General features: G+C 42.4%; 1 protein-coding gene across 1 annotated transcript in view; it reads left to right on the top strand.

The window, feature by feature from the left end:
• Positions 1 to 12,651, top strand: part of Cyb5a (cytochrome b5 type A) — a 32,720-nt gene extending 20,069 nt beyond the window's left edge. Inside the window, exons 2-5 of the mRNA XM_034518715.2 lie at positions 4,161 to 4,289; positions 5,782 to 5,811; positions 10,543 to 10,577; positions 12,289 to 12,651. Coding sequence (XP_034374606.1) covers positions 4,161 to 4,289; positions 5,782 to 5,811; positions 10,543 to 10,577; positions 12,289 to 12,370 — 276 coding nt within the window. The 3' untranslated portion in view covers positions 12,371 to 12,651. The remainder of the gene's footprint in view (positions 1 to 4,160; positions 4,290 to 5,781; positions 5,812 to 10,542; positions 10,578 to 12,288) is intronic.
• Positions 12,652 to 22,992: the final 10,341 nt, after the last annotated feature.

Here is a 22,992-nt window from a genome sequence, read left to right as displayed (position 1 = left end):
GGCCTGGCCTGGCCTGGCCTGGCCCTTTCCTTCCTGATCTGGACACAGCATCCCCTGCATTAGAGTCTCTCTGCTGTGACTCCAGTCCTCACACCTCCAGTTGTGTCTGCTATTTCTTCTCCTTTGGTGACATTCCTTGTTTCATCATGGTGATACCCACTCTGTGATTTCAGAAGTGACATTCATTTGCAGTTCACAGTTGAGCATTGTTCATATTAGCCTGTTAGACCATGGTTTCCAGGGGCAGGAGCCATGGCCGTCTTTGTTTACTCATGAGGCTGCATTTTGGGGACACAACACCAAGTATTTGTTTTATGAATTTACTAGAGCCACACAAAATATTTCTTTGGGAAAATTGGAAACCTTTACAGAAAGACTGGCTGTGTGAGTTCTCCCCCTGTCCCCCATGTCCCTTCCCCTCCTTCTCTCCAGGCTCTGCAGCTGCCTGTTGCTGTCAGAGTTCTGTGGGTAGAAGACAGATATCTGACATGGACGTCACCTGTACCCTTGTTCTGTACGGTTGCACATTTGAGGCTTCTCCTTGACTCTCGAAGAGAAATCATCAGGTGCTTGTTACACTGCCAGTCCTTCATAGCTTTTTCTGTGGACTGCTCCCAAATTCTACAACATGTCCAAAAGGCAGGACATGAACACTGTGCGCACTCCAGTTGTTTATTGCAGTTAGAGTCTTATACTAATGCCTGTGCTTATGGAAACTGCAGCAGATCTACTCACAAGAATGAAAGAATAGCAAATGAATCGCTAACCTCCAGACAGTTGTGATTTAGACTTAGTTTATATGACAAGCACTTTCTCTTTTTGTGTGTGTCTCACATTTCAAGGAAAATATTAGATATTACAAAACATTAGTCCCTTATCTTTGTTGTCTTAGCAAGATTTGAAGTTTATTTTATCTTATCCCAATTTTTCAGGCTCAATTTTCTTTTTAATTCTTCCCCAAAAAAGTTTTTAAGGGTAGAGTTAAAAATATTTCAACATCAGTCAGTTTTGGTATTGTGTTTGGTATTGTGTTTTTACTAAGTTGTTTATTTACACACATACGTGTGTAGCAGGGGCCAGTGAGACCAATAGCCCAAAGTGATTTCTCTTTTTCCCTTAGAAGATTGCCTGAGAAAGGGTTTTGAGAGGAGCTTCAGGTAAGCATGCCTTTTGCTTCCTATCCCTTTAGAGCTTCTATCAAGGACTGCCCTTTTGCACCAATTAACATCCAGGTTACGATTATCACATGACTGAGATGGAACGTTCACTTTCTCTGCCACAGCACTGTCAGTCCAGGATTCTCAGGGCTTCATAGCAGACCAAGATGAACCCCAAAAGACCACCAAGGAGCCAATGCTGATCTGGTTGCACTAGGGTCTTTATTCGATCTCGAGCTTGGGCTCACTTGGGCTCACCATAGTCACCGACACAGCAGGATGGGAGGGTAAAACCTGGAGCCCTCAGCCAGACAAGGTTTCATAGGAAATGTCGAGCAAGGGGATGGGGGGTGGGGAGGTTGTTCCTAGCCTGCCAAGCATCTGATTGAATGACTATTGTAAGGTGACAGGTGGGTGCTCTGAAGCAAAACTATGGACAATCACAGTCTGAAAGTACATCTGAAATGATCAGACTAATCCTGATTGGCTCTTGCTAGGGAGTAGCTAGGGAGTAACTCTGGGATATGGGGCAGAGACAAGCAACGTGGTTCTTCCTGGAACTTTGGTGCAGCTTGGTCTCAGCTGCAGATCAAGTGCTCAGGCTGTATTCTTTCTTTTAAAATGGAGACTGGTCCCAAGATGGAGTAGGTTTGGCCTCTTGATGACATCACCTCTTTTGTGTCATTTTAGAAAGCAGGCTGTCCCTGGTGCACAGTGAGACTCAAGCAGATCTGAGCACTCCCCTGAGCAGGAGTCCCAAGTTGACAAAGTTGTGAATTAGGTCATTTGATGGGGACTAATGGTCACCGTTGTGCTCTGAAGACCTTTGTCACTTCATGTCTCCCATTTGCCTGCCTTTCTGCTCCTCAGTCAGATCAAGGTTCACAGTTGCAGATTGTGCCAGAATTAGAAAACCTTGATCACCATTACCACACCTGTGAGGTGCCTTTAGTGTCTCTTTGATGCTTGTCAGTTTTCTCATTGTCAGAACGACTGGAGGAGAACACATTTCAGAGAATTAGGGGAGTGTTTATGCAATTCGAGAACTCATGTTGAGGACAGATATTAATTCTGGGAAGTGTTTGTTTAGTACACACACTGTTATAATGTTCAAGCAATAATGAGCAGTTGCCTCTTGGAGAAAGCCAGATTCACACACCAGACACTGTTGAACATATGGTGTGTGTCTGACACATTTTAAAATACACCCTCCAAAGCTTTGAGATAAATAGCAGTATTTTCTTCCTTTTATAAAATGTTATGTGTATATGTGTGTGCCTGTACGTATATATGCATACCACATGTGTGCAGATAGATGCACACTAATCCCCTGGCACTAGGACTACAAGTGGTTGTGAACCAACCACACAAGTGCTGGTGTCCCAATCTGGTTTTCTCCAAGAGGCAAATGCTCATTACCACTGAGCCACCTCTCCAACCCCAACTACTAGTATTTCCTCAAAAGTGTCTTAGTTGGTATTCTATTGGTACAAAGAGACACCATGACCAAAGCAACTCATAAGAGCAAACATTTTTAATCAGAGGCTTGGGTACAGTTTCAGATGGTTAGTCCATGGTTATTATGATAGGAAGCAGACAGACATGACACTGAAGCAGCAGCTGAGAGCTTTATATCCTGATCTGCAGACAGCAGGCAGAGAGGAAGACACTGGGCCTGGTGTAGGCTTTTGAAAACTTCCCATCCCCAGTGATATATATATATATATATATATATATATATATATATATTTATATTATATATTATTATATGTGTGTGTATGTATGTATGTATGTATGTATATATGTATGTATGTATGTATTTCAATAAAACCACACCTCCTAATTCTTCCCAAATAGTTCCACTAACTGGAGACCAAGCATCCAAACATATGAGCCTATAGGGATCATTTTTATTCAAACCACCACGCATAGTATGTAGTAAACACTTGGGCAGTTATAGTCTCTGTATCCTGGAACTTCATCTGCTTTGTATTTAGTAAAGCTTTAAAGCTAGATGTGTCCAGGCACCCTTTGACAATGCTGAGTATCCTTGTTATTTTTCTGTTACTCGGAAGAAGGAAAGCCTAACTGCAGTCAGCTGCTCAGGGAGGTAGCTTTTGTACCCTAAGGACTTGCTTAAAGATCAGGATGAATTTGATCCAGGTACATCTTTAAGCTTAATTTCAGAAGTGGTTTGGTTTTGTTTTGTTTTGCTTTGCTGCCAGAATGTTTGGATGATTTAACCAAGCACTTGCCTGAGAATTCTTACTTGATAGTCTCCAGGTCTCATCACTGGTTGTATATCATAGACTCTGCTCCCTGATGCATGGCTGGCCTCTGTATTAACAATGAACTGGAGCATCTGGGAGCGCTAAAATGATGCTGCCAAGTGAGAGATTCTTCCTGCCCACCTGTGCACTCTCTTGCTCTCTCTTTGTAGATGTTCTGGCTATACAGACAACAGTTACTTACATTTCTCTAGAAAGAATATCGTGCGTCGCCTGGGCCTTCTTCCTGCCCATCCAGTGGGTATTATTGGCTGCACATTGCAAGTGTCCATAGTGTATCCTGAAGGGAAACTTTGTGCTCTCATCTCTCATCTCTGACCAGTGGTTTCTCCTTGGTCCACACTCATCCTGAGAGAATCCCAAGTTTGAAATCTTAAGTAGAAGACTGAAGAGACAGCTTAGCAACAGTTGAAGGAGGCAAGTTTGGGGAACTTTCTGGGAAAGCAAACATTACAATATTATTAAGGCTATCCATATAACACTGGTGTTGCTGGGTCTGTAACTTGGAGACAAGTAACATCAGAGGAAGGTTCTGCTGTACCATCCCCAAAGAAATGGAGAGGGATGTTTAGAGTCCATGCTATAGATACTTAGAGTTAGCCTTTGCCGTGTGTGTCTTGTGGAGTGGGCTGGTTGGTTAGATAAGCTAACTGTTTTCTTTTAATTTATCTAACTGAAAAGATTTTAGTATTCATGCAACCTGTTGTTTGAACAGCATCCCGGTGGGGAAGAAGTCCTAAGAGAGCAAGCTGGGGGCGATGCTACCGAGAACTTTGAGGACGTCGGGCACTCTACGGATGCACGAGAACTGTCTAAAACATACATCATCGGGGAACTTCATCCAGTAAGGCATTTCTTGGAAAAGTGTCTTCTTCTCTTCCAAGGCTACTGTTTGACATTGGGAAATCTAGATTTACATCCACAGAAAGCTTAAAACGGGTTGGGTGATTTCTTTTGATTTAGAATGCTTCATTTGAGCCCAGGCTGGCCTGGAGCTTCCTTTGCAGCCCAGGCCAGCCTGGAACTCACTTCTGAGGCCTTTATCTCTCAAGTGCTAGGATTATAGGCTTGCATCACCATCCCTAGCAAGTTACCACTTTTTGTGTTAATGCATTAATTCAACCTTTCTTTATATTGTGGTTTCTTTTGGTTCCAGTTATTGCTGGACTCAGGGTCAGAGTGCTGTGCTCCAAGGCCTTGCCCTGAGGATGGTCCTCAGCCTCTGAGAGTCACAGAGAGATAGTCAAAGAGCAGAGCAACAGCCCATGTAGTTTGTTCTACAGCCAGGAGAGTGAAGGGTGGTCAGGAGCATACTTTCCCTAATGAGAGATAAACAGCTCAAGTAGGCAAACCAAGAAACTTTAAAAATAAATAAATATAGGCATATCTCTATTTATATATGAATCTTGCTGTATATGAATGGTGGTTGTTGTAAGAACTGCAAAGGAAGGAAAGATAAAAGTAGGCTCTTTTTAGAAAGCCCAAAAATTTTAAATTCTGTTGAGCAGTGCGTGTGCATATGTGTGTGCATGTGCGTGTGTGTGTGTGTGTGTGTGTGTGTGTGTGTCTGTGTGTGTGTGTGTGTGTCTGTGTGTGTATGTGTCTGCTTGTACATTGCCTTTTCAGTTATCTGGGGGTGGGCTTTATATACTTTGAGAGAGTCTGCTTCACTTATCTGGGGGATTATCAGCCCATACATTTTCATAGTCATATTTCCCAGAACTAACATGGCCAAATTGCATCTGTGAGGTCTGTCCTTGTAAAAGTTTTTCCTATCCTGTTCTCTTACGATCTGTTTCTCTGAGGAGGGAGGGTGGCTTTTTTAGGTCACCTCTCTGCAAGACTTTTCTGTAGTCAGCATTTATTTAGATGCCTTTGGATTTTGACACCCTTAGTCTAAGGTTTAAATAGCTTATAATTACATTGTTGGGAGATGGCAGACTTCTCTGAGGCCATCATGGCAGAAAGATGCATATCTCTGTGAACTTGAGGGTAGAGAAGGAAGGGATGGGTTTGGTCTTCATTTGTTGCCTGAATTAAAAGTTAGTTCAACACTTGTAAGCCTCCAAACACCTCCACATGTACATAGACACAGTCATGGATCCATTCTAAATTTTGGGACTGTGGATGGAAATGCTTCTTGTCCCCAACTTTACTGTTAATTTTTGTTGCCAAACCACATGGATCAAATTTTGCACTTAACTTTGCTGAATGCCAAATGCTAATCATTGAATAGTATTTTTTTTTTATTCTCAATAAAAATCAGCTTTTTGCAAACGAGACTTTCCTAGATATCCTATGATTCTTAATGCCAACTCCCTTTTTATCCCTTACAGGATGACAGATCAAAGATAGCCAAGCCTTCGGTAAGTTTACCCAAATATCTCAAAGGAGTGGTGGATAGAGGTAACTGTGTATCTTCATTGTGTTTAGTACATGTCAAAATTGGGCAAAGATCACAGCCTACGCAGATCTTTCTAGGTAAGGTGAATCTGTAACTTACTGGTTTTGCAAAAGTTTGGTTTGGGAGTTTTTTGTTTGTTCCTTTTTTTTTCCCCCTAGTCCACATGCTTTTGAGAAGAGCTTGTGTGTTGAAGTATTAATTTTTAAGCATCATAATTATCAGTAAATAAAAGTCCAAATGTATAGCTCAGTGGAAGATACTTGTCTAACATACATGGAATTCTGGCTTCAGTTTCTAGTGCTAGATAGAGTAAGTTAAATAAAACTGTGCCTCTGCTCTGAAAGACTGGAGTACGCCTCATTTCCAGAGGACCTGGAACTTGTTTAAGCTGAGGCATGTTTTCCTCCCTACCTCTGATAGCACCGCCCATGCCTCTTGCTCCTCTGCATCCCTGTGTCTTCGTAGGCGTTCAGAAAAGGACTAGTTTTACATTGGCATGCCATTCTTCAGTCTGAGCTGATCTCACTCACATTTGTGCATTAAATCTAGAGTAAGAATTTATGAACAACCAGCTCAAGTTCCTGAAAAGTATAAGCAGGAAAGGTTAATTCTGGCCTGGAAGTAATAAAGGGTGAGGGAAGGTTTTGCTTCAAAAATGGCAGCAAGAAAGCTCAGCTTTTCCCTTTCTCTCTGTGCTTCTTCTCAGTGGAGAGGGCACACATGGCGGGCGAGCTTCTCTGAGCCTGCATTGACTGCTGGATAGTCCACTGTACGGCCTCTGCTGGTTTCCAGTGCGTAGCATGCAGAGATCCTACAGTGTGAGTGCAAATGCAGGGATTACTCCCAACTCTCACCCAGGGCAAGAAAAGGCCTGTGTGTGCTTCCCTGTGCACAGCAATTGCACTTCTCTTTTCCCCTGTTCAAAACCGAGGGCACACTTAACACCAGTGATAGTAGTGTGTCACAAAGATTAAAAGAAAAAATGGTGTCTAGATTTAATTTGGATGCTGTGTGTGACCCTTGCTCAGAACGTGACTTTTATGTGTTTTCTGTGGCTGCTTTATCACCAGCTGAAATTGCAGAGCACCTATTTTTTGTCCCCCTCAAGTTGTCAGAGAAAGTCTGTTTCTGTCCTCTTATGTGTTTAGTATATAATGGTTCTGTCATAAGTCACCCAGAGGAAGATATGGCTTTGGGGAGGTTTATCTCCCGAGTTCTGGTCTGCTGTCGGCTAACCACATCTCTAACTGTAGTGCATGTACAGGTGTGCAGTAGTAAGCGTGTCTCATGTCCCGATCCCCTCATCCATTTGTTCTCAGATGCCGTCACTGTGCAGCTGGGCATCTCTGTCAGTGGAGTGCTTGTCTAGCATGCATGAGGGCCTGTGTTCAGTCTCCAACAACTGTCTGTCTGTCATTCTGCTTGCCCCTAATCCCAAGTGCTTGGAAAGTGATTACAGGAGGACCTGAAGTTGTCCCTGGCTACACAGTGAGTCCTAGGCTACCCTCGGATTTGGGAGCACCTATCCCAGAGGGTAGAGTCGAGGGGAGGAACCTGAGTGTTCCTGCTGTGTTTGCTATTCTCTGTTTTGTTTAGTTTTCTGTTTGAACTTGCAATTGCTTTGAGGTTCAGAGCGGCTGGTGGACAGAGCACACTTAACATCAGCATTGATGAAAGTCCTCCTGCTAGTGTTTGCAGGAGGGGGCAGCTCTCAGTGACACATCATTTCATCATGTGTGATGTACTGAAGTGGAGCCTCTCCCTGTGTCTGCATCTACTAGATGTTTAAAGCAGATACTTTTACTGTCAAGATTTCACAAAGAGACAACTTTGTAGAGTCGCATTGTTCTACAGTAAACAAACAGGACCTCCTTTGTTCCCGACCATGACTTTGCTTAAATAGGAGCACAGCTGGAAGAAAGCAGGGTGACACTGCTGGTCATTGGAAAGGCTAGAAGCAAACGTGCTTTGCTATTTCTGCCAAACAATACTGGTTCTGTAAGAATTTCTTGGGGTCACATGTAATCATCTGGAGAATGCGTTCTGTGGTCTGATGTTTTTCAGTAAGCATCATGCTTGAGACTGGAGCTAGCTAGCGCTCAGCTGTAGAGCACTTCACAAGTCTGCAGAAGGCCCTGGGATACGCAGTAGTCCTCAGTGTCCAGAGTTACTTAAAACGTTTAGTTTAATTTTGAAAAGAAGATGTACCAGAGAGTATTAGCTTGAATCTGCCCCCAAAGAAGCTAAATTGCCAAGTTAAGGTATTTATTAACACGGAAATTACATGTCTCCTTAATTAAGTGTATCCACAGTAACCAACTTTGCTCATATAGAAAGAAGGTGTAAGCTGTATTGGTGCCCTTCTGTGTTATTAACTTTCAAAGCACTGTGATATATAAGGTTGTATTTGTCTGAGATCCTCAGACCTCAAGGCCCTGAAGCTCTGGTGAGCTTTGTGAGAGTCACATGCCCAGCCTCTGGCATTCAGTTGTGGTCTCTTAGATTCCAGGAGGCACTGCACTTTCAGGAAAGTTCCACTGTCAGTACTTCCAATAAGGAGAGAGCTAGATTAGACGAACTTAAATTGAGGTAACTGATTTGCAAAGGCTTTGGAGACTTTATATATATATATATATATATATATATATATATATATATATATAATCATGATGTATGCTGGCTCACATGACACATGACATCTGTAGGTCATTATGCATGCCATGCACAGTTGTTAGCCTTTTTCCTAGAAGTTGGAAGCCTCCCAGGTTTCAAGGTGAGCCAGTGGCAGAGCTCATTGCTGATCTGTTTGGAGCGCTCTTTCCCTGACAGCTGAGCCCTTCAGGGAAATGTCAGCCAGAGAAGTGGCAGTTCCTTATTCCAGTGCTGAGTGATGATTACAACTTCAACTCTCAAGCATTCTCCAAAACTGTAGTGTTTTTTTAAGTTCTAGTTTTTGGAGGGTCATTATTGCCAGTGATGGTGGTTGTGGTGGCATGCTAGCAGGCAGCATTTTATTTACTTACTTTAATGTTTTAAATGCCTATTTATTTTTTTATTTATTTATTTGTGTGTGTGTGTGTGTGTGTGTGTGTGTGTGTGTGTTTACACTCATGCTTGTGTGCCACAGCATACATACAGAGGTCAGAGGCTAACTTTCAGGAGAATTGGTTCTCTTTCCACTATGAGAGTCCTAGGGGTCAGTAAAGCTCAGGTTGTCAGGCTCTGAAACAAGTACCTTTGCCTGCTGAGCCATCTTGCCCACCCTTGTAACAGCATTCTGAATGGCATGGGCATGTTTTAGCCTCAGCAATGTTTTAACCTGACATTGGTGCTTTTACATTAGCAATGTAGACACTAAGACAAGGCCGTCAAAGAAGGCCACCTGAGGTTGCACAGGGTCTCCTGAAATGCATATATCCCTGCGTGTATCATGAGCTAGTGGCCTTTCCTGTCTGCCTCCTCACATTAACTTCCCAGCGTGCCTTAGTGTCTTCAGTGAGCTCTTTGGTGTTTTACATGATTGTGTTCCTTCTCATAACTGGCTACCATTGTTTGCAAATTTAATTGTCATAGTTTAATTTTTATAATCAGTGTTAATTATACTCATGAAAAATAATCTTGTGGTTATGAATTCTATAGTTACTAGGATTTTAAATTGCTTAAAACAGTAACATATGTGAAATTTTCTTTTTAAATGACTTGTTTTTCTTCTCCCACTGTGTCAGGAATCTTAAAGGTGTGTCCAGGTTGGTGTGTGCTGCCATGCTGCTTTGCTGTCATGTCCCTAAAATGGATTTGCCTTTCCTAGGGAGTCTCCCTAACATGCTTTGCAGGGGCACCACTGTGCCTTGCTGCAAACAGCAGCTTGCTTTATTAATGTTTTCCATCTGCAGAATGCTGTAGACATGATTTTCTGATGGGTCTAGCTTGCCTGTATCTGCTTCTGTTGAAGCACTAACAGCTTTACTAGTGTGGAATACTATGAGAATGTTTCCTAACATCTGTTAAAGCCTAACTGTGTGTGCTTCCACGAGCTGCAGTTTGGGATGGTTTGGGAATATATGCATTTCTTTAAGGTCTTCATAAGAAGGATCATGCTCAGAAACTGCTAGAAGGTAAACACAGAGCTTTATCTGTTGGTCAGGCAGAGCGGTTTCTAAGTTAATCAGGTCTTCCTGGTGCCATCCAGTGAGTTAAAGAAGCCTCAGAAGCGGTGGTCTGGCATGGGACTCCACAACTTTTATTGTTTGATTTTGGTTGATACACTATTAGTGTTATTTAGGTGAGTTTTTATGCCCTATCAGTTTTGAATGAAATAAATGACATATTTATGTCATATCTATTCTTTGAAGAATTTCCCTCCAAAAGACAGTGACATATGTTTATGAGTTTTTATGTTGAAGTCCTTAAATGTTAGAAGTGTAGATTGTTGTGTGTATTCTATTAACACTTTCAAATTATAAAGTTTATGTCTTAAGTAACTTAAATTATAGTTCTTAAAATTTTATTTTTTTGAAAAATGGTAAAATTAGTCTTTTTAATAAGAAAAACTTGGGCACAATTTTATCTTTTAACAACTTTTAAAAAATAGAGTTGAATAAAATAAGGTGATTTTTATTTTAAAACAGGATTTCAGTCTGGGGGAAAAATGCTTGGACACAACCCTAACTTCTCGGTTTCTTTTGTGTTCCAGGACACTCTTATCACTACTGTCGAGTCTAATTCCAGGTACGCAGTACTGTCTGTTTTGTTTCTCTGTTTCTTTGGTTGTTTTGTTTTGAGGCAAGATCTCTTGGAGGGCTCAGGAGCCAGAGCTGCCCAGCACCTCCTCATCTGCTCCTCAGCTTGGATTCCATTCCCACTGTGCTCTCAGCCTCTGATCTGGGCATGCTCTCCCAGAAGTTCTAGCTCCATTCTAGACCATTAGCTGGAGCTGCCGGCACTTTCAACAGAGACCCCAGATCTCATCACCCTCTGGATGTATCTATACCAAGGACTGTGGAGAACAAGTGGAGTTCCCTTATCCCCATGGCAGCCAGTCCCTTGGGGGATCAGAGCTGTGGTTGTTCTTACAAGCAAAAGTTCAGTTTTATTCTTCCTTGACACATGAGCACCTTTTAAGGCTGGTCATTATGTTTCCGCAAGCATGGCTCGGTTTTCTGTTGTTACTCAAGCTGAGCCCTCTAATCCAAGTGCGGGTGACTCTCTTGTTACAGGAGCCAGATTTCCTCTCCGTATTCCAGCCCAAGCTTGGTTTTTTTGGCAGATCTGCCATGGTGACTTATATAATAATGGTCTTTTTGTTGTTGTTGTTTTCATTTTTAAACTCAGGCCCAAAGCTACACACTTATATTTCATTCTATCAAATTGAACTGCCACCCCCTCAGTGTGCCTGCTTCCTGGGAATATTCTGGAATGTGTACCACCTTCTTTTCACTGGCAGGCTCCCTCTTTCTAAAGTGAAACTGAAAGTCTCCACTCCACTCCACTCATTTGGAGATTATACTTTTAATTCTTTCAGACTTTACATCTTTTAATTGAACTTGTTCTTTGAGTGCACTGGTATATGAAGATTATTTGAGATTATGAGGGAAGATATATGTATGTATTATGGGGTGGTAAGTGTAGGTATTAAATTTTATGCCCTAAAAAGTTGAAATTCAGAGATTGAAATCAAATTTATGTCTGCATTAAAGCTCTTCCAAGCCACATCCTTGATTTTCCCCTATAGTCTTTGTCATCTATTGAAAGCTTATACATGCTGAACAATGTGTAAATTCAATGTGCCTTTGAGTTTGGGAGTAGAGCACCAACTAAGTACTTAGGGTCTGGTATTTCTTGAATGGTTTAAATCCATCTAGTATAGATGCTAAGATTGGGTTTTCAGAGGAGGATCTGAGAATGATAAAGCTGAGGCTGAGTGCAGCCTCAGTACTGAGACTTCAGTTTGTCTACTCTGGCTCAGGGAGTTGGGGGGTGGGGCTCTTGGCTGCAGAGGTTGCTGACAGCATACTCAAAATATGAACATTGATCTGATTCTCATCTTGGTGACATTAAAATGCTTGTTTTGTTCCTGTGGGAGAACAAAAGGCCTCAGGACCATTCCCTTTTGTGGGCTTACAATAGGGAACCGAGAATTTAATTTCAGGCAGTGTCTATTGAGGTACCTGTTAACAGCTCTCTGTATAAATTCCATGGAAGGAGATGGAAACAGAGCAAGGGTGTTAGTTTTCTCATGGTGACAACGGGGGAGAGCAGCAAGACCAGCACTAGGGCATGCATTGTGCACAACATAACGTTAGCAAAGCTGAGCTGTCCTTTTAGCCAAAGTGGTTCTAGAGGTAAGGAGCGTATGCTGTGCTAGTTTTCCATCAGAGGAGGCAGGGGGTCTCTGCATTGAGGGTCACTCAAGCATCTCTTTGCACATGTGTCTTTCTAGTTGGTGGACCAACTGGGTGATCCCAGCCGTCACCGCCCTGACTGTAGCTCTGATGTATCGCCTCTACATGGCCGAAGATTAACTTGTCTCTCCAAAGCCAAGGAAGGAAAAAACTGCCCCAGAGCAGGGAGAAAAGAAGCCAGTGTTAATCACTTCCACTGACAGAAACCTTCCCCCTGAGAACGTAATTGTAATATATCTGTTTCCCTTTGCTCCTGTGATAATACAACAAACAAGGGACTCTTTGTACTCTTAAGCTTTTCAAATGTGCCTTTTTACTCAACTTCATTTTGATGTTTCTTCACTACATAATTTACTTATTGTAAACACGATCTTTTTAAAATATATCTGGCTTATAAAGTATACCATGTGTGCCTGTTTGTTTGGTATATTGTGTTTAGTGCTTAGTGTTTTGGATTATTTAACAGAATTGCTTAATGTGCTAATTATTCACACCCAGTTGTCTGTGTCTCAAAGTAAACCAGCAGTCCTGGTGGTGGCTTGTTCTTGTCCTAATTGCTCAGTGGTAATTGCAATCAGTCTGCACGTACCTATTGCATGTTTCTATATTGTATTCCTATTTCTGACAAGATAACCAAATGAAGCAAAGGAAAGAAGAGGAGAAAGTAAGTCTCCACATGGCCAGGAGGACTTAAGGGCTAGTGTGCAGGTCTGTGGTAGCATTTTTGGATCAGGAAGCAGAGAGCTAAGGACAGAAACAGAAGTGTGTTATTGTCTTGAGTAATCCACTCCTGCTGACTAGGCTGTAGAGACAAAGGTTCCACAACCTCCTGAGACAGTGCCACCAGGTGGGACCCAAGTGTTGAAGCACACAAGCTTGTGGGGGACCTTTCACACCAAAACTGTAAACTGACAGTATTGTTTTTCAAGATTAAGAGTCAGGCCGGGCGGTGGTGGCACACGCCTTTAATCCCAGCACTTGGGAGGCAGAGGCAGGCAGATTTCTGAGTTCGAGGCCAGCCTGGTCTACCAGTGAGTTCCAGGACAGCCAAAGGCTATACAGAGAAACCCTGTCTCAAAAAACCAAAAAAAAAAAAAAAAAAAAAAAAAAAGATTAAGAGTCAGGAGTTACATCTCAAAGACTGACGATTTTGTACTTGAAATGCATGTGGACATGGCCTACACAGTCTATAACAGAGACACCACATGCTCTGTATATGGCAGACAGGAACGCCAACCAGCTCATGCACGGGGCTCATGCACTCATGGCTCTTGTAACTGCCTGTTCTCAGTTGGAACATTACTCCCCAGAGGCTCTCAGTTTCACAACTTGGAAGGTCTACAAATTCCCCATCCGGAGACAAAAGCAGTTGATGTGCTCTTCTTAGGAAACACTGGCTAAGTGAGTCATCAAAGCACAGGTCTGGAGATAGTTATTTTGTATTGCTTCTTGGAGAACCTTGGCTGCTGAGTGAGGCTGGAGAAGTTTGGGGTGGCTCTGCTCATTTCCACACAGAACCCTCATGGGTTGATCCAGATCATGAGGGTTCTGGATCAACCAGTGACAGCCTTAATAAATAGCACATCATAAAGGAATGTTCCTGTTGCTACAGAGCATGGGTTATTTAAAAAAAAAATACTTTTCAGTTCTGTTTGTTGCATGTGCATGAGTGCTTTGCCTGCATGTATGTATGCCCACCGCATGGGTGCCTGGTACCCACGGGGAGGGGAGCAGACTGTTGGAACTCCTTGCATGAGTTATGAACTGTCATGTGGCTGCTGGGAACTGAATCCATGTCTTCTGCAAGATCAGCAAGTGTTCTTCACTGCTGAGTCTCACACCGCTGAGTATGAACGGTTTTACAGTCAGCGGCATGCGTCCCCCTTTCCCATCGTTCTGTGGTGCTGTGGGTTCAAGGCCTTGTGCATGCTGAGTATATGCTGTGTCACTGAGCCATCTCCCCAGCCACTTGTCTTCATTGCTGATCTCTGTGCAGCAGAGAGGGTCAGGGTCAGGTGACGGCATGTTCACCTTCTCCACATTATGCACCCTTCAGGTTTCCTCCTCATGACATTGTTCCCTATGTGGTATTAAAAGGCTCTTGACAGAAGAAAAACCAGCTATGACCTGGAGTTGACAAGTGTGTGTGCACTTTAAAATAAGGTATATGTTTGTTAAGAGGGTAGTATTTTTGCTACAAGGCTTCAGATTTTTGGATGTTATAAAACATTTTTAATAGATCATCTATGAGATGAATTAACATGGGTATATCATATCCTAGATGGTATCAGGATTAATTTAGAAATCAATTTTATTATCTGCTTAATTGAGAGGGCAGGTGTGTATACATTAGTGTGGAGGCCAGAGGACATCTTTGGGTATTCATTGGGAAGCTACCTTGATTTTTGTGACAGAATACCTCACTTGACTTGCAAATTAAGCTAGGCTCACTGGCCAGTGAGCTCCTAGGATCTGCTTGTCGCTGACTCCCTCCATGTTGAGAATAAGTATATGTCACCATGTTGTTTATACATGGGTCTGGAGATCGAACTCATGCCCTCATATCTGGGCAGCAAGCACTGTTTTCCACTGAGCTGACTCTAGCTATAACTAATGCTCATTCTTGAGGGATGTATGTACCATATAGTTAGACTAAACTGTCAGTGTTTATGCAAGAACAATGTTGTACCAAGAAATGATTGGTTTATATTATATTTTGAACATTTAGAGTTTCTACAGACAAAATCTCAAGTAAAAAAAAAATAGAAATTTTGTGTTTGTATGTGTGTTGCATGCATTGGTTATGTGTGCCTGTGTGTGCACATGGAGAGGATGTAAGGTGTCTTCTCTAGCATTCTGCCTATTGCCTTGAGATAGAGTCTCTCATAGAAGCAGAAGCTCGAAGTTTTAATTAGCTCTGCTGGCCAGTGAGCTCTTTGGATTCACTTGTCTGTCTCCATCTTCCAAAGCTGGTGTTACGGGCACAAGCAACTGTGGATTTGAACTTGGGTCCTTTGCTTGCAGTCACACTACTGAGCCACCTCTTCAGTCCCCCACCCATGTTAGTTTACATTTTTCTACTGCTTTCCATTAGAGTTTAAGGGGCTTCCATGGCTTCCCATTGCTCTTTATTACTGTGTCACAGTGGAGAGTGGGCAGAATTACATGGTATGTTCAACAGCCTCCTTGTTCCCAGGAGGAACCCAGTACCTGGGCCAAGTACACCACATGTTCCATTCCTCTGCCTCAGTGGCTTCTTATGAATACTACGTGGAACAGATTGGTCTTCTTGTTCATTTGGTGTCTAGACAGGGCCTGTGGGAGCTCTGGGGGACAGTTCACTTTGAAGGAATCCCTTTTGAGGGTTGTTTGGATCCATTTTCAAATTTTGAGCTTCTCTGTGTGTTGGGAGCTGACTTTTAGCAGAAAGCAGCTATCAGCTTTGCAGCCATCTTGAGCCATGTACCCTGATAAGAGACTTGTTTTTCAACAGCCTACAACAGCTGAGCACACTCTGATAAACATCTTGTTTATCCCACATAGCTTGTTTTGCTGTTTAGTGACCCCAGCTGCATGGTGCATGTGGTAAAATGTCTTCAGCTGTGTTCTCCTGCTTGTGCTTATAAATACCCAGGATTTCCTTGCAGTACGAGTGAATAGGTGTGAATGGGAGACAGTAAACAAGACTTGACTACACACTTTGTTTTGTCTCCATTCTCTACTCTCTCTTGACCAGAGCACTTAGCCTCAAGTGTGGGGCAGAGTGGTCTGCAACATAGTGGCCCCCAAGTGAGGGGCAGAAATGAATGGAACCGGGTGTTACAAAGAGCCTCAGTGTTTGAGCTCCAGTAATCGGGATACAGTGAAGGACACCGCAGTAATTGGAAGCGGCCATCCTCGATCCTGTGCTGGAGAACCAGTCAACTGACAGAGCTGGCTGAAATCAGAAGTGAAACAAAGGTGATTGCAGTGAGACCAGTAGGTTTTAGTAACGAAAATGAGGCAACAAATAAGTAAGCAAAAACAGATGAAAAAGGCTTTAAAGACTTGAGGAGTAAATTGAGGCTGCTCTGAGTCAAGAGAGCCAAACAGATAAATAAATAAATAAATAAATAAATAAATAAATAAATAAATAAATAGAAGGTTGCTCTAGGCAGAGAGCTGAACAGAAAGATAGTGTTAATCAGTTGTATTAGATTGATTTAACTTTCAAAATAGGTGTGATTCTGAGTTGTGTAGTTATATTTTTCCTCTGGATAAAAGGTCAGTATAAAGGTTTTTCTGGTTACTGGCTTTAGGAAAGGCTGATTTGTGAAAAAAGGTTTTTCTATGTGTTTTCTCAAGAGGTCATTAAGGTAGTTATTATATCTTCCAGAATTATATGCATCAGACATGACAGAGGTAGGCCTCCAGAACACTAGATTCCAGAGAATCGAAATAATTATCTTGATACTAAAATTTGTTTTGAGATTTGTATATTACAGAATACACAGTCTTGGTGAATGAATCTACTTATCACCTGCATGTTCATTGGTGCCCTGGACTTCCAGCTGGATGCAGTTAACACAGACATCAGAGGCTTATCAATTTACCCTTCTCCTCATCCCTCTTCTAATATCTCAACGCTTATTCAGCTTGAAGAAGTTAATGAAGAGTTGGTGCCTCAATTCCCTGGACTTGGGGACTAAGGTGGTTAATATTAGGCTGTCTTTCTAGGGAAAAGTAATGGTTTTATTGGAACAGGAAGGAAGAGCTAAAATTGATTACACAGCCATAACCTATTGGTAAAAATCTGTATAATTGTTACTAAGCTGATGCAAATTCAAGGATTTCATTGGTATAATTTCTTCTATTGAAAATTTGTGGCTACAAGGCTTAGACCTTTTACTTCTCCAACAGGGGAGTTGTGTGCTACCCTTAAAAGAGTGTTGCTTTTATACCAACCATTTGGGCATTAAGTCTCTTGTTTCTCAGGTTCATGCTGTTCAACAAACTGATGGCTTTTGTACGACAACAGATAGATGAGATTCAAATGAAACCCATACAGGTCCACTATTACAGGCTGGAAGTAGGGGACTCTGAAACCTTTGTCATCAAGACTGACAAGGATTAACCCCTAACTTACGTGCTAAGCCGGATAGTCAATGATGGGTAAGAGAACACTTCAAGACCCTTGCCCCTAAAAAATGGAGGCCTCGCCATCCTAAGACAGGAGCTCAACCAATGGCTGTTGAGTATCCAAAGACGGGAAAGGGAGGCTGGGGGGTCATTTGTTCTGACCTAAGGCAGGCATGGTTTCCGTAAGTTTTCCCAGCCTTTTGAAAAAAATTTTAAAAGGGGAACCTGTTGGGAGCCAACTTTTAGCAGAAATCAGCTAGATCATCTTTGCAGCCATCTCGAGCCATATACCCTGATAAGAGACTTGTTTTTCAACAGCCTACAACAGCTGAAGCACACTCTGATAAACATCTTGTTTATCCCACATAGCTTATTTTGCTTGTTTAGTGACCTCAGCTGCATGGTGCACATCATGATAAAGTGTCTTCAGCTGCGTTCTCCTGCTTGTGCTTATAAATACCCAGGATTTTCTTGCAAGGGGTCAATAGGAGACAATAAAGGAGACAATAAGAGAGACAATAAACGAAATGAGACTTGATCAGAAACTCTGTCTTGTCTCCATTCTTCGAGTCTCTTCCCCTTCTTCCCCCACTCTCTCTCTTGCTAGACCCTGACCCACTGACCACAACAGAGTGGTCTGGGACATTTTGGGGCCCCAAGCATGAGGCAGAGCGGGTTGCAACATCTGTGGGACTGTGCTAATGTCCTAGGACAAAGTAACTCAAACTGATTTAAAACAGCACAGATTAGTAATTCTAAGCTCTGGAAGCCAAACTCTTGACTGAAGGTTCCAACCTGGTTCCTTTAAGATGGGCACTTTTCTGGTGTTTCTTACAGCTTCCTGTGATACCCTTACAAGCCCTCAATTGACAGATATATCATTTTAGTTTCTGCCTCATTTACTAATCAGTGAAATTTAGGGTCACCCTATGCTACTGTGTCCCCATCTTAGCATTTATATCTTCATATCTCTGCATCCACACAGTCAAAGGGCTTCCTGTCTTCCAGGGACACAGGTGTAATACAATTTCCTCTCTGCTTCCTTTCCCCTCCTCTTCTTTCTCTTAACAGGGATTGCAGAGCCTCTCCAGTTTGGCCAAGTGTTCTATCACTGAGTTATAACCCTGGGCCTGATAGTTTAACTTCTGACTTAAGTAAAGAACACTGTTTAAAGGAGGGTTGGTGGGCAGCAAATCTTCTTGTCACCAGGTGGTCTGTGTTGACACACATGATAGTGTGAGTTCTTCACCTAGGTACACTGGAGTCTTTTGAACCATATTGACCTAAGTCAAGGATGGACTTACCGTGAGCACCATCAATTCCATTCTTCATAGAGAAAAAAATAGTGGAACAATTATATTTGTTAATAGACTGGGTCTCCTGGGAGCAGGGCACAGTGCAAAATATGAAGCTGAAAGAAAATATTATCCACGATTCAGAAGAGAGTAGCACTTGCTCTGAAAATATGAGGGAGGGCCCAAGCCCAAATCCCCAGGGTGTGCATAAACTGCTGGGGATGGTTATGTGCACTTGTGACCCCAGCACTGTGGGGGTGTTGGAACCAGGATCACTGGACTCTTTCAGGTTCAGCGAAAGGCAATGTCTCAAGACAATGAAGTGAAGAGTGAGAGAGTCATATGTCCTACATCCTCTGACCTTCACAGTGTGCATGGATGTGCACACACACATATATCCACTGCATACATGAATGTACACAGATTAACAGAACAGAAACCATTAAAGTGACATATTGCCATTTTTAGGTTAAAAAGTTCAACATGTTTTAATGTCCTTGGAGCCACAGAGAATTCTGGAAATAGATGAATAATTAGAAGCTTGAATAGCCTTTGTGTTTCCTAATCCTGTGGCCATTATCCTGTGTAATGCCTACTCTACTTCTGAAAGCTCTTGTTTTGTGATCTCAATGCCTTGTTGCTGAATTGATTTCTTTTCTGTGATTATACCTGCCGTGCTTTGCAACCCAATAACAGTTTAAAAACCAACCGTCTCTGTGAGAACAGCCAGACCTGAAACTTTAATGTGGAAATAAATGATAGTAACATTATCTTCACATGCAGTCTTCCTTCACCAATTCAAAGGCTCGAGAGAAGGTCCATACAATTCTTGGAAGAAAACAACTATAAATCTGAGTGATTTGGGGCCAGACAATGGTGTTTTCTTAGATACAAACAGTAAAAGCACAAATAACAAAAGAAGAAATACATACACTGAAATTAATGAAAATGACTTGTGTTCAAAGGATACTACTGAGAAGGGTAAAGAAGTACTCAGAAGGGATAGGAACACTTGAAGATTTTGTATCGTTTGAGAGAGACTCTTATTTATAATTTATTAGGGAAAAAAACCACAACTCAAAAAACACAGAAACAACTGGCACAGAGAAAAAGTGACCGTGTAGTACTTAACACTACACGGGACTTGTATATCTTTTCCCACCTCAAAGCTCAGGGAACACTGCAGAAAGGATGTGTGGGAAGACTATAAGAGCTGTTGACAGATGATGCCTCCTGGGGCAGGAGATTCAGTTTTTTTCAGGGGTGTGGCCTCTGGTAGATTGCTCAAGCCCCAAGGAGTGGCTCCACAACCACATGCATATGGCCAGCACCGATTGGCTTTGGTGAGTTATAAAGTAGGGGAACAAGAAATTGTAAGAAGAATGGTATCTGAGAAGAGTTTCTAGGGATGGAGGGACAGATATTCCTTAAACAAATTGTACACATGTATGAGTCACCAAATCATAAATAAATTAAAAAACTTTCGAGATAGACAAAATATGAATATAAACTCCCGTGTAAAAGTACTTCTAGAAGCCTCTGTAACAGGCTCAAAAATCATTAGTTGTTAAGGAACTTCAAATCAGAACCTCAGTGTAGACCTCCCCCACTAGGAATATCATAATAAATTTGACAGAGATGTGGAGAAAGTGTGCCTCTCTGTGGGAATGTCAAAGTGAACGGTGTGGCTTCTGTGGGGATGGCAAGTCCTTCAGGAGTCCCTTTGCTGGCTTTGTGCCTCGGGATAGATACAGCATTCACATAAAGGCGTGTATGTGGATTCCCATTCATAAAACCACAAAGTGGAGACAAGTGGAATACTCATGACTGGACAAGCAAGACACATGGCCATGTGGGCCATCCAATGGCTTAGTAGGTAGAAGTGCTTGCTGCCATCTAAACTTGGGTCTCCTAGGTTAGCTCATTAGGTCATAGTAGAGGGACAGAAGTGACTCCCACAAGTTCCTCTGACTTCTATCTGAGCTGTACTGTTCACACAACACACACACACTAATTATAAGATACAGTCTAACAGTATGGTCAGTGCTTTTGCTATAATCTCAAAATCTGAAAGAATACTAAGTGGAAGATGCCATTCCAGAGGCTACATTTTGTGTGATTCCAGTATTCAGGGCAGGCAAATCTGTAGACACCACAGTTTTCTAGGCCCTCAAAGCTCAGCTGGGAACAAAGACAATGGCTGGCAATGGGAACAGAGTTTCTTAGAGAGTAATGAAAATGTTCTGACTTCAGGTATGGTGATGGTTGTGTGGCTCTAAGTAGCCTAAACGCCATTGATGTGTTGTTCTACATGAATTCTTTTCCAACATAGCTCGACTTGGTCAAAATACACTCACATCTGGACCCTAGAACCATACTTTCCACTGTTCTTACCTCCATAGTCCCAGTCCCCTTTCACTCCAGAATGGAAGTCCTCTGCTACATGGCCCTCCCTCCCTCCCCTGTGTGTTTCTTGCTGTCGCCACCATTGGAAGCAGCCTCCTTTATGGTTGTATGTGAAACTGAAGAAGGGACTTTGCCCTCTTTAATTATGTTTGAGCTAAATCAGTGACTTCCGCAACTGAATGTAAACTGTTTATCTGCAGTATTGGTGGTTAGTCCATCTGATGCCCAGCTCTCTGCCTGCCCCATGCTATCTTCCAGGCCCCCGGTTTTTTCTCTCTGACTGATTACTGTAAGCACTGCTAAACAGTCTGCCCTGATCTGCTCAAGCCATTGTCTCTGCTTGCACTGTGTTCCTGAGAGCTTAGTTCAATTCTTGAGATATAAGTGGTGTTTGTTAACTGAATATTCAATCTACTAGATGACTGATATTGAACTGGTGTTCCATCTTTAATTTGCATTTCTGATCTTGTGTTGCCATTGTCTTCAAATTACTCTTGGTTGACACTATCTGGATATGCTGTGAGCTTTGGTGAGGGCACCAAGTTCAGGGCCTCTGAACTCTCCAACCGTTTAGGACTGGGTGTTCTGAGAGTTGCAGACAGATGGTCAGTTCTAGTCTTTGGTTGTTGGAGTGTAGGTGTGTTTAGCTGGAGTGGTTGCGCAGACTGGCAAGAAGGGAAGAGAATGCTAATAACCATGGCTCTAGATCGTGTTGGCTTGTGAAATACTGTAGAGAGGAGGTAGTGTTTATCTTGAAGTCTATCCAAGAACTCCAGGGTGAGGGCTGGTAGAAACTTATCAGAGACAAACACAGAGGGGTGGGGCCTGCCCCGTGCTCTTGCAGCCAAGGAAGTCCTGATCTGAGCTCCATAAATTCTGTTATCTTTGTTCAGCCACAGTGTGTCACGACAGCTGCTGGACAAGGTCTCAGGGACTGAGTGTCTCAGGGCCAGGGAAGTTCACATTTCAAGAACGGTGGCTAGTCCTGACTCTGCTCCATTTGTCCCAAACCTGCAAGTGGCACTGTCATCCTCGAAAATGGTGGTTATGTCAGCATCCAAAATGTCCTGCTGAGGTCCGGCAGTAGGAAAGAACACAATCTTGTATATTTTTGAGCACAGGCCATTCATGTCTCTGACACTAAGCGCCTAGCAGGTCCCTGGAGATTGTGTTATAGTAGCTGATGTTTTGAGTTGAAATTTTCCTAAACCATGTTTCCTTTAAGGAATGCACGTGTGACAATGGTGCCTTAAAGAAGAAAGACTAACCCCTATTGTCGTGCATCCAGTAGTGACCTGATTTTCTCAGAGTTGGCTTTCCTGTTCTAAGAGACTCTTAATATAAGATGTGGTAGGGATGAACAAGGCACCTTCTCTACGTATTAACATCACGGTGAAGCCAGTAGGAATATGGAACTTTTGACTTTATTTTTTTGCTGTTGTTTATTTTTGAGATTGTTATTTAATTATAACATTCTCTGTTTTCCCTTCCCTCCCTCCTCATGTGTCCATATACCTCCTCACTCGACTTCAAACTCATGTGGTTTCTTTTACCATCAGTTGTTACTGCATACACACTTGTGTTTACACACACACACACACACACACACACACACACACTCCTAAATGCACGCGCGCATCTATCTGCCTGTCTGTTTGTCTGTGTAAAATAGAAAATTGTTCTAAAATCCCTTGAGCCCATCCCTAAAAGTCAGGAGTCACTATTTATAAACACCTTTGTCCATTCAAGAAAAGAATATTTGAAACCTACATATATGATCGCTTACGTCAGTTCAAGATGGGTTTTATTCACTTGCAACTGAAAGATTTCTGTCCAATAGAACCTAGACCTAGGGCTCCTGCTATGAGGAATGAGGGTACATTACACTCCTTAGGAGCTAATAATTGTCCCAGAGTTTGTTGC

The sequence above is a fragment of the Arvicanthis niloticus genome, chromosome 14 (genome assembly GCF_011762505.2).
Source record: "Arvicanthis niloticus isolate mArvNil1 chromosome 14, mArvNil1.pat.X, whole genome shotgun sequence".
NCBI classification, from domain to species: domain Eukaryota; kingdom Metazoa; phylum Chordata; class Mammalia; order Rodentia; family Muridae; genus Arvicanthis; species Arvicanthis niloticus.
This window is presented reverse-complemented; position numbering and strand designations above follow the sequence as displayed.